The sequence below is a fragment of the Gadus morhua genome, chromosome 16 (assembly GCF_902167405.1).
Source record: "Gadus morhua chromosome 16, gadMor3.0, whole genome shotgun sequence".
NCBI lineage: Eukaryota > Metazoa > Chordata > Actinopteri > Gadiformes > Gadidae > Gadus > Gadus morhua.
The window spans coordinates 11,820,534-11,832,855 of record NC_044063.1 but is presented as its reverse complement, the minus strand read 5'-3'; the positions used below and the strand labels follow the sequence as shown (position 1 = coordinate 11,832,855).

The window sequence follows — 12,322 nt, the reverse complement described above, 5'->3', positions numbered from 1 at the left end:
GGGAGAGGGTTTAATTCATTTACATTTTCAAGTAACCTTCTCCCAATTCCAATGCACTTCTTTCACTTATTTTTAAATGTGTGTGCTGGATATAAACAATGGAAATAAAGCAATTATTCAGACTGAAAATACTTTAGAAAATATTTTTTTATATATTTATTTCCTAGATTGTCTTTCACTAAAGGTTTACCTTGTCAAATGTCTCTTTTCTTTTTTTAACTAATCAAACTTGATGGGTTGAGAAAAGAACATTCAGGCAAAGTAGTGCTGTATATGTATTATTCTATCCAACTGATATTATTCTAGGTTAATTCCAACCATGTGGCAGACCTGGAGTTTTAGGGTTGGAGAATCACTCAGTGCTTAATCAAATCAGACAGACGGAAAAGGTCATACCAGCACACAAAAGGATTGATTATGGGCCTTCATGCCAGATGCAACGATGCCTGAGGTATGCTGTGTTTATGGGTGGACACAGTGGTAAAGGGGTTACACTACTGACTGTGAGTCGGGGGGGGGCTTTCTGTGTTCTCCCGGCGCTGACATGGGTTTCTTCCCACACCAAAATACCTACATCTTAGGTTAATAACCCTGCCTGTGTCCTCAAGCAAGGCACCAGCATGTAGACCTTGAGTTTGTCGCCAGGCACTACACCGATATATATATATATATATATATATATATATATATATATATATATATATATATATATATATATATATATACATGCAGGGATAGTGCATCTTCCTTTGCAATAGATTGTTCTTCCTCAATTAATTGCAGCAAATACTTTTTCTCCATCAATACTTAAGAAGTGTTGATGGAAGACAAACACTGGTATAATAAAGAATGTCATCAAGTGACTAGGGCTGTAACATGTAACATTGTTGCACCTGCTCAGAATTCCAGCAGATGGCGCCCAAACCCCATTTGCTCGTTTTTCAAGCACTGCCAAACCTTTTTACTTATTGAAATGGCCCTAGGCGCCCTATTAAAATTCCCGAGGAGCCACCATTTTATTATGCTTTTCCTTGATTATACAATAAGGTATGTCAAGTCCATTTACAAAGGTTACATGAAAAAAGGGATTGCAAACGAGCCTTTACAAATTTTTTTAGACATGGATACAGAAGGAAACAGATCAAGACAACAATGTGTTTATTTCAACAATGAAACACCTTTTTGCGAATAACAAACAGGTCAAATCCTCTGCATGCCTCTGTCTATCAAAACCCTGGGATCCATTCTTAAAGTAGTAACTGAAGACACCTGATACTGGGATCAGTTTTTGTTCCCCACCTTCTAAAGTAATTACAATTCGGACTGGCCCTGGAATGGCACAGAATGACCCATGCCATTCTGTCCCATTCCAGGGCCAGTCCGAAATGTAATTACACAGAATGACACATGCCATTCTGTCCTTGAATATGATAGTTAGTATGATCATTTGAATATAAAAAGCGTTGAAGCGTTGCGTTGTTAAAATTGTCGGCGCATCAGTCATGCAAGTTTTGCTGTGCTAGTCGAAAATGCAGGTTTTGATTGATATGTTAAAATTCAATCAACTGTCAGATTTAGTAGGGGTGGCACTCCGGGTGGCCAATCAAACCAGGCCTTTCCCTCGACACGCCCCTTTGCAGAATGCCCTCCCCCTGCACATCGATAACCAAGTATATGGGAGGAGCTAACCACCAAATACAGCCTGATAGCATTTGAAACAGATGCAATGTTGAATGACGAATACCCTCCAGGACGCACATAGGTCATAGACTTATTGTGTAGCCCTTGTAGAAAAGGATATATGAGGTGGCTGATACATTTGGCATTGTCACTAGTGATAAAAGCTCAGATAAAAGCTAGTTTCCCATGTTCATTTGCTTAAGAGTTTAAATGCAAGAATGCCATCCAAGAATAACTGCAGAACTTTAGGACTGACATGTATTTTAACCGTAATAGACATGAAATCCTAACCCAGCCCTCAGCACATCTGAATGCAACACTTTACCTAAGACAGAAGAACTCTGCCACTACAGAAATATAATGGTCCACAAAATTCTGAAGCTTCGCGTAATTTAAATATCCCGTGTAGGATAGTACGGCCGGCTCATGCTGTTTCCAAAACCTGACGATAAAGAAGAGATCTGTCATGTAAATTGTACTTCCCTGAATTAGATGTCAAAAACCCTGAAAAAGCAGCACCAATGGTGTTGCCTTTTCAGGCCCACCCTGTGGATCAACCATCTTGTTCAGTTTCAGACTTATTCCTAAATGTAACATCTGTGCATTCAATATGAATGATTCCTTTGTATGACTATAATCCAATATTATAGGAATACATTATTGCAATGAGGAAACCAGGTCGAAAGAAGCTGTAACCCAGATATTTGTGAGTTATCACAAAAATATAAGATCATCTGTCAAAGGCCTCCCAAGGAAAACAAAGAACAAACTATTTACCAGGTGGCTGACACACACACGCACACACACACACACACACACACACACACACACACACACACACACACACACACACACACACACACGCACACACATGCACGCACACACACATGCAGACACACACACACACACACACACACACACACACACACACACACACACACACACACACACACACACACACACACACACACACACACACACGCACACAAACACATCATGAATATGTTTCAACCTCTTGAGAGGAAGCTCATACAGGCTAAAGAAAATCTCATCATCTATATTTTAATTTAGTTAATATATTGTTCCATAGTAACAGCTATATTTTTGCAAATAAGTATCTAAATAATATATACTCTTAGAGTATTATACTCTTATATATAAAAACTATTAATCAGAGCAAACTACTATGGTTAAGAAATACTAGGGAAACCACTGAAAAGGAACCCATGGCCTGTAATTTGGAACTGTTTTATAATACAATCAAACAAAGATATGATGTATATATATATATATATATATATATATATATATATATATATGCATGATTTTACAATCAAATTCCATGTTTTGTTTACTAATATATCCCTTTATTAGGAGTCTGTAAGATCTTACAAAAATTCTATATTTCACAGCATTTGTGACCCCAGATAAGACTGAAGCTCTACATTTGTGATGCTATATTAAAATACAAAACAAAATGTTGTGTCCCTTTAGGTTCATCTCATCATTGACCTTCTGCTGGCTAGGTTAATTATTTCATACTTAGGTTGAGTTATTTTATACTTTATCTATGTTAGTATCTATATATATTCATAAATGTTGCAGTTTTTTAGAACTGACAACTAAAGATAAATAATGTGTTTATGGAATGTTTTATTTGTACTGAGGTCAATTTGAGGTCAATTTGCATCATTTTTGCAACATGTTTTTGAAAAGAGCAAGCTCCCTTTTGGGAGATGCTAAAGTAATGAATTCTCCAAACCACACCTGGTGAACACCTTCTCATAGCCCAAGGCCTGGGTGTCATCACTGTGTTGACGACACCGGCCTGCCTTTGCATGCCCAGCCAGACCCTGCCTCCTGCCCCAGTGACCTGGGAGAAAGCTTAATTGGAAGTTCTCGGATGATGACATCCTTACGTAGTGAATATACAGTAACCATTAAGCTTGATTGCATGGTTATTTTACCCATGACTGCATGTTTCGATTTGCAGTTGATTAAAACAACACTGGAGGCTACACTATGCTCTCAAAGGACCATCCCAGCATGCAGTCGACTTTACAAGCAAGCTGATCCCTAAGTCTTAAGGGAATGTCTCAATGTAAATTACTTGTCAATCTAAATGTTTTCTACCCATGAAACTAATTGACACAGATTTGTGGTAGTTTAACATGCATACATATCACAGTTAAGATCACATTTTAGTGGTAATATTGAATTTGGTTTGTTGCATGCTTCTATAAATATACAAAATTTAAGTCTTTCAAGCAATACGATTAATCATGCGATATTCTTCAATCTAACTGCCATTTATCGTCAGTTCTCCAAACAGTTTAGGATTTTGCTCATATAAGATAACAATTCTCCTAACATTTTTATCTGCATTTAAAACAAAAACGTATTATTAGATAACAATCTGAGTAATCCATGCCAGGTGGGATTCTTTTGGGGATTGGCATTACTACATTTGAAATACATATCCACATATTAAAGATATTGATAGATGGCTATGTCAAATGTGTGGCAATTACCAAAAGATTATGGTCAGTGGTTTAATCCATTCCAGACATCAATCAATCATAACAAAAACCACCAACTTGAAGATTGCTGCCACCAATCAGGCCCAAGGCCCAAACATAAGTGAGCCATACACAACACAGTGATTCAGAAGTAAGGCAAAAAATATGGTAACGTGCCTTGAATAACCAAGGTTATTCAAAGCAAGGCAAGGCAAATTTATTTATATAGCACTTTTCCTACACGAGGCAGACTCATAGTGCCTCTTAAAGAAACATTGTCTTACAATGAATTGAAATAATAAAATAAGGTCAAAGAAGACGAGGCAAAGTAAAAACATGCATTGTAGAAAGGGCAATTTATTTAAGTTCTAGCAGAAATCTTGAGCAAACATACAATAAAATGTTGTATAAAATAGAGTTCAAATAAAATAGACACGTAAAAGAAAACAAAGGCCAAGTTAAACAATGCATTGTAGAAAACGCAATGTATTCAAGATTTAGCAGAAAGCTAAAGCAAACAACAATTTCACAACCCAGTTGGACTCCGGGCCGTAGCCAGGGTTGGAAAAAAGGTCTGAAAAAAGGGGCTGAGGGGCTTCAGTTGCAGGGATTCAGTTTGGTTTGGTTGGGGGGGGGGAATGCTCGCACACGTACCACCGTTTGTTACACACGGTGCACAAAGAGTTACGAGTTTAAACTGAATCAAGCAAGCACTTTTGAAGTTTTATACAATTTTGTTTCTGATTTTCTCTTAGCTCAAAAAAGATATAGGTCATAGCTGGCTACGGGCATGACTGGACTGTGTTTAGAAATGAAAATAACAAATAAAGAAGAAACAAAACAGAATCACAAAATACAATAATATGAAATTGAAATTGAATTGAACAACTTTCCATCAATGAATGTCAAATGCACAGCACTGAGAAGCAGATCCAACTTCTATCGAATCTGTTGCAAGGCATTCTACCCTAACTCTTATTCTCTACCGCTTCAGAATTACATTTTAATTTAGCATAGGATTTGTGTTCATTAAGTCCCCTATACTGGCATAAATCATACTATTTCTGAGAAATCGAATAGGTTCATTGGTCATTGTGGGTCGTTCCATTACATTTTAAACCGTTGTCAAACCGTGAAATGTGTATATTTTTTATTGCATTTGATGAATTGAGGCAGTTGAACAGCTACAGAAGCGTGTTACTCTCCTGCAGCCCTGCATCAGTGAGCAGGCTGATGCATGCTGAGGTACCTGCAGGGTGTTGTGACCGTTTTGATTATTTGGATTTGGCAGTGTCCTGTAGTAAATACAGAAATCCATTAGCATGCTTATCGTTATGTTAAAAGCTTAGTTAGTTATTGTAAATAGAGGAACGTTTGAGATATTTCCCGGGAAAAATTCTTCATTAACTTGCAGTGTGGAGATAAGAAAGTAGGCGAAGATTGTAGGCCTATAAGTCTCATGGATGATTAAGTGGTAAGTTGGTGAGACAAGGCAAGATCTAACTTTTTTTTATTGCTTTATTGCTATAATATCACTTCTCCTACCATTGATATATGTATGTGTGCATATGTTTACATACCTCTATTTTCCCAAGTCTATCACCGCCCCTAGCTATAACCCCCTTCATCCCTGCCCTCTCCCCTTGACCTGATCTGCCCCCCTTCCACACTTCAATCCATCCTTGCCACCATTTGTCTGTTGCTGTATACCTGTTTTGTCTTTTTTTTGTCTGTACCACTGCAATCTATTTCACACTCCACCTTGCTTCTGTTCTCTTTTGTGCTGTCTTCCGCTTGTCCCCCTGATTGTCATCACCCTTTTCGTGTTATTTTTTTTACGTCTCTGACACTGTAAGCGTCTTTGGGTCATTGAAAAGCGCTATACAAAATGCATTTATTATTATTATTATTATTATTAGAATAAAAAGTGTGTGATAAGAAACTTGAACTTGGGAGTCTCAGGCTTTCGAAACAAATACTTTGTCTTGTTTTTATGTGGTATATACATGTGTAATTGTATATTGCCCACGTGATCACCTGCATTATTGTTCTCCTGTTATCAGTCCTATACAGAGCCAATGCAGAATCTAAGCTCCCTCAGGGCTCAGAGAGAAAGGAAAGCGCTTTTTGTACCTAAACAAGGTTGCAATCCTCCCCAGTGGGAACACATTAAGAGAGCATGGGAAAATCTGGCCTCAGGCAGCAAAACATGTACACATGTCAAAGCTCATTTTCACCAGAGTCTCTGTAGTTCGTTTTTTGTTGTCTAGCCTGCAGGGGTTTTGCTCTAAATGAGCCACTAATTCACTCAGACACTAATTCAGTCCTATTTATGAGGCAAGGCGAATCCAGTACATTTATACCTATGACCTTGAAGATTTGATGAGCTGATACAACACACTTGCAACCCTTCAACCCCCCAGCTTCACCACATAATCCATTATATTGTTCCTTAATCCCTAATTATTGGTTTACCCCTGAAAGAATCGGATGGACCGTATATGCAGAGAAATCAAATATTCATATTTAACAATATGATGATAAAATATAATGATATGGTATTATATTATTCTAATTCACTCTTAAAAACAAATCCTAAAAGCCTAATTTGCATTTAAATTAACTAATCCCAACTAATGTGACAAAGGCTAAAGAAAAGTCTGATTCTGAACATTTAATGAATTTTATAACATTCAGTTTGTGGGTGTCTGTCTGTGTTTGTGTGTGTGTGTGGGTGTGTGTGTGTGTGTGTGTGTGTGTGTGTGTGTGTGTGTGTGTGTGTGTGTGTGTGTGTGTGTGTGTGTGTGTGTGTGTGTGTGTGTGTGTGTGTGTGCGTGTGTGTGTTTGTGCATGTGTCTGGATGTGTTTATGGAAAAACATGCTAGTGCCTCTTTTCATCACTCAGGCATAAGCGAGCCCCAACCAAGCATACAACTATCCATGCTGACAGTTAAAAACAACCCCCCCCCCCTCTCTGTTATGATCCGACGTTCACTCTACTCTATTCTTTTTTTTTAATCCTTGCCCCGCTATTGAAATCATCTGTTTAAATCTCTCCATTGATCTGTCCGCAAGGGAGATGAATCCTTCGTTGCCAGCAATCGTATGAGGCAGATAGCACATATAAAGCCTCTCTGAGCTGACCGCGAGGTGTGGTGTACCCACGTGCATCTCCATAGGTTGTTATATGATGTCCATGGTGTTTCACTGGGATATGCTAGAAGAAATTTATGAGCCTCTACAATCCCCCCTACATTTGCCCCATTTGTGAATTCTGTTGTTTTTGCAAAGTTTCTGATACACAGATCTTATATTGAGGGCTATTGACTAGTTCATTTGTTTACATAGACGTACATGTATGAGATTTAAATGAATCGACATTGGTATTGATGGATTGTCCAGACTTCCATCTTCAGATCTGATTTACTGCCTCACTGTTTCAACAGTTTCTTTGCCTCATAGAACCTTTCTTTGGATTGGGTTGAAAATGAATTGGCCGCAAGGTGCTGTGACAAAGGCTTCTGCTTTTTGGTCAGACTTTCTGCTTTTACATTTGCTGTGGTCGGGAATGTCTGTAGTAATTTGCGACCAGGATGAACAGCAATGCAAACAAACGCCGGGGTCCCTATCCCTGCCTGTTCTGCAAAGGATTGGGGACGTCACACTAGGGGGTCTGTTCCCTCTTCATGAAACGGTAGTGGAGCCACATCGCTCCTTCACCACCCTGCCTTCAAACCTACACTGCACCAGGTAAGATCAACAATCTTTCGACACATTGATTTCAAAGGAGTTAAAGATTCATGAGACAGATGGGATTTATATTTCCCCTGTAAAATATTTCTGACAGGAGTATTCCACGTACGTACATATTTTTGGATGGTATACGTAATATAACCTTTACATTCAGTGAATATTCTCTCTTTTTTTCCCTTAGCTTTAGCTTGCGAATATTTCGCATGGCACAAAGTATGATCTTTGCAATTGAAGAGATCAACAGGGAGGGAAAACTCCTTCCAAACGTCACTCTGGGCTATAAGATATATGACTCATGCAGCACACCCTACCAGGCCTTGAAGGCTGCCATGGAGCTGATGGTAACCGAGCAAGATTCAGAGGTAGAGATGGTGGATAATCACATGTGTCCCGGGACTGTTCCTGTGGTGATAGGGGATGCCGGATCAACCCAGTCTCTAGTCGTAGCTCGTTTCCTCGGAGCCTTCCATGTGCCTCAGGTCAGACAGAACCATTGTCTTTGAATGTAACCCATCTCCACTTTAGTATACAAATTCTGAGAGATTGTGATGTCTATTTTACACATTTCTCCTCTCAGGTGAGCTATTTCTCCAGCTGTGCTTGTCTCAGTAACAAAAAGGAGTACCCTGCCTTCTTAAGAACCATGCCCAGTGACCTCTTCCAGGTTAGAGTCTCATGTGTGACACATTTTCTTTATTTAATCTATTTTCCATGAATATAGTATTTGCCCTTTATAATGTTGTGCCTAACCTGAAATGTGTCTTTATTATCATTATTTTACTAATGTTTCATACTTTCCTCTCCTTTAAAAGGTTGATGCACTAGTTCAGCTCGTCAAACATTTCCAGTGGACGTGGGTAGGAGTAATAGCAGGAGATGACGTTTATGGTCGTAGTGGTGCAGCTGTCTTTGCTAATGAGGTAAGTACTGTCTATATCCTTTATATTTTGCTGATATTATTATAACATTCCTGAAATGTATCAACTTAATGTGATGAATGTTGGTATGTTGGACGGATATGTTTGGTTGTTCTCAAAAGGTTAAGAAGTTTGGTGCCTGTGTGGCCCTCCAAGAGATAATCCCCAAGAACCATGCAAGAGAGGCCTTGGCCGCTATTGTTTCCAGGATTCGATCCTCAGGGGCTTTGGTGGTCCTGGTGTTTGCGGTGGAACAAGATGCTGGGGCACTGTTTGATGAGGCACTCAGGCATGAAGCCTCGTTTCTACAAGCATATCTCCACAATACCATGCAAACATATCCCTTTCAATTAAATGCCGGTTGATAAGATCTTCTAACATGATCTGCAATTTGTAAGCCATTGCATTCAGTTTGAAGGTACAATACATTTGTTATTGTCCCTGTTTACAGGCAGGGACTAACAGGGATACAATGGCTGGCCAGTGAGGCATGGAGCACAGCCCCTGTGCTCTCCACCCCTCCCAAGTACCATCAAATCCTCCAAGGCACTATAGGGTTAGCCGTCCGAGGAGTATACATTCCTGGCCTTCAAGACTTTCTACTGCGTCTACACCCCTCAAACCCTGATGCCTCTGAGAATCCCTTTCTGATTCCTTTCTGGGAAAAGGTCTTTGGGTGCCGTTTAGGTGCCAATTCTGGAAATCAAATTGTAAATGATAAACCTCTGTGTTCTGGATCAGAGGATCTGAGAAGTATGAAAAACATCTACTCCGATTTTTCCAAACTAAGGATTTCTTACAATGTCTACAAAGCTGTCTATGCTATTGCCCATGCGATTAAATCCATGATGAGCTGCAAGAAGGATGCTGGACCATTTCCACTGAAGGCTTGTCCAGATGCAACCAATATACAGCCATGGCAGGTAGGCTACTGCACAGATTCTCACGGCATACTTTTAGTTTATCATTTTGATGAATTGATGGTTACCAGATGGTTCTCTTTAGCTTCTTCATTACCTTAAGGAGGTGGATTACATTAATCAGTTTGGTGAGGAGACCAAGTTTGATCACAATGGTGACCCAGTCGCTATTTATGATCTACTCAATTGGCAACTGGGATTTGATGGCGAGCAAATTGTAACCATTGGCATGTTTGATGGGACAGCAACAGCTGACCAGAAAAAACTCAAGCTCCAAGAAGAGAACATTATATGGAATGGCAACAAGACAACAGTAAGAATAATATTCCTCACACGTTGCACAAGCCTAGCGTTGGTTGTGCCTCACAACGGGACGCCTGTGTGTGCCAGTGTTTGGCTGTGCTGCTGGGAATTTTATTGACTGGACAGTTTCTGTCCATTATATCCCAGGTTCCTGAGTCAGTATGCAGCAGTCCTTGTCTACAAGGCACCAGAAAGGCCATCCGACCAAACTTTCCTATATGCTGCCATGACTGTGTGGTCTGTAGAGCTGGGGAGATTAGCAATCAGACCAGTAAGTCTCTATTCATAAACTATAACAGTGAGATTCATGAACCATGAAATGCATAGGCCCTGGAAACTAAAGCTGTCTTCTCCTTTCCTCAGATTCCATAGAGTGTGTACTCTGCTTGCCACAGTTTTGGTCCAATGTTGAGAGAACAGCCTGCTTTCCCAAAGAAGTGGACTTCCTGTCCTTCAGCGACACCATGGGCATAACCCTCATAACTATTGCCCTGCTTGGCTCCTTGTGCACTTGTTGGGTTATCTTTATATTCTCTTGTCACATATCTTCACCAATAGTTAGAGCCAACAACTCTGAGCTGAGCTTCCTGCTTCTCTTCTCCTTGACTCTGTGTTTCCTGTGTTCTCTGACCTTCATCGGCCGTCCCTCAGACTGGTCCTGTATGCTTCGCCAAACAGCTTTCGGGATCACCTTTGTCCTCTGTATCTCTTGTGTTCTGGGTAAAACAATAGTGGTATTGATGGCCTTTAGGGCAACACTTCCAGGCAGCAATCTTATGAAATGGTTTGGACCTGTACAGCAAAGAGCCTTCATTACCCTTTCAACCTTGGTCCAGGTGAGAATTGTACTTTTCTTTGTTGATATCCAATAAATGTATGCATTGGTAATGTGCATTGGAAATAATTATTAATGTATTATAAAACACATTTATCTCCATACAGGTTATTATTTGTATAATTTGGTTGACGGTGGCTCCTCCTACTCCACAAAAACTGATGCCTAGAGAGAGTGCTATCGTTATACTCTTATGTGACGAGGGTTCAGCTCTAGGATTTGCTCTGGTCCTCGGTTATATTGGCCTGCTGGCCTGCCTCTGCCTCTTCTTGGCCTTCCTAGCAAGGAAACTACCAGACAACTTCAATGAGGCCAAGTACATAACCTTCAGCATGCTGATCTTCTGTGCTGTCTGGGTGGCCTTCATCCCAGCCTACATCAGCTCTCCAGGGAAGTATGCTGTGGCTGTGGAAATCTTTGCCATCCTGGCTTCGAGTTATGGCCTGTTAGCCTGTATTTTTGCTCCCAAATGTTACATAATCTTGCTGAAGCCAGAAAAAAACTCTCGAAAACATCTAATGTCAAAGACATCTGTGCAATGATTAAGTTCCATCCCCCCTTTTGGGCTGCTATCGGAAAGATATTTATTACTTACTATTTATATTTTTTGCAGTCATTCATTGTAGAAATGTATTTGCTAACTCAATCTTATCATAAAGTCCCTGGTCTGTTATTCAACAATTTTTCAAACAATATATATACTTGCCAAAAGTGTTTTCCTTTCCTTCTTTACCTCCTTCTATAAGAAATTGATTCATTTAGAAAATGACATTGTTCAGGCTGCATATCAGCGGTGTCTTGTATATATTTGGTTTCGCCTTTTCGGCTTATTCTTGTCTCGTGACAGTCCAATTATTTTACGGATGGAGGAACACTCTTAGACCACCAGTAGAAAGGATGTTATTGAAAGGAACATCCTTTCAATAAGAAGAGAGGATTGAAAATCCGTCGTTGGTTCCTCAGATATCCTGTGTTTATATTCCAGCTGTTATTCACAGCCAAACCCTTCACATTTATGTTCCATGGGGGATTGTTCATTACAACAACTCAATGGTTGTGGTGGTTGTTCAAAATAAAACATTTAAAATGTTTAACAGCTCTCCTTCATTGTTAGCGACATTCTTGATTTTGGTTAGTCTCACAGCAGAATCACTCACTAGGGATTCTTAGGAAAATCAATAAATTGTTTAAAGTTCTTTGTTTCCAAATAATGAAACCTGTCAACCCCCTGTTCAATGGACCAAGGATTATTTTCTATGAATGCAATTTATCTGTACAGAGTGATAGCTGCAGTTCAAATATTACCAATTGCAAGTTAACGAACCATCCTTGACACCTGGTGCAGGTAGACTCTAAAATAGCTTCCCCCATCTGCTCTTACCTTAAAGATAGTCC

General features: G+C 39.7%; 1 protein-coding gene across 1 annotated transcript; it reads left to right on the top strand.

Moving 5' to 3' along the window:
• Positions 1–7,767: 7,767 nt before the first annotated feature.
• LOC115561125 (extracellular calcium-sensing receptor-like) lies at positions 7,768–11,469 on the top strand. Its single transcript, XM_030380946.1, has 10 exons — positions 7,768–7,949; positions 8,134–8,431; positions 8,530–8,616; positions 8,765–8,872; positions 8,992–9,158; positions 9,321–9,792; positions 9,875–10,102; positions 10,240–10,363; positions 10,456–10,928; positions 11,035–11,469. The coding sequence occupies exons 1-10, from the start codon at positions 7,768–7,770 to the stop codon at positions 11,467–11,469; spliced, it is 2,574 nt and encodes an 857-aa protein (XP_030236806.1).
• Positions 11,470–12,322: the final 853 nt, after the last annotated feature.

Coding starts and splice junctions, on each gene's coding strand:
- LOC115561125 (XM_030380946.1), top strand. CDS start 7,768: ATGTCTGTAGTAATTTGCGACCAGGATGAACAGCAATGCAAACAAACG. Junction 8,617..8,764: donor TGCCCAGTGACCTCTTCCAG/GTTAGAGTCTCA, acceptor CTCCTTTAAAAG/GTTGATGCACTAGTTCAGCT. Junction 10,364..10,455: donor GGAGATTAGCAATCAGACCA/GTAAGTCTCTAT, acceptor TCCTTTCCTCAG/ATTCCATAGAGTGTGTACTC.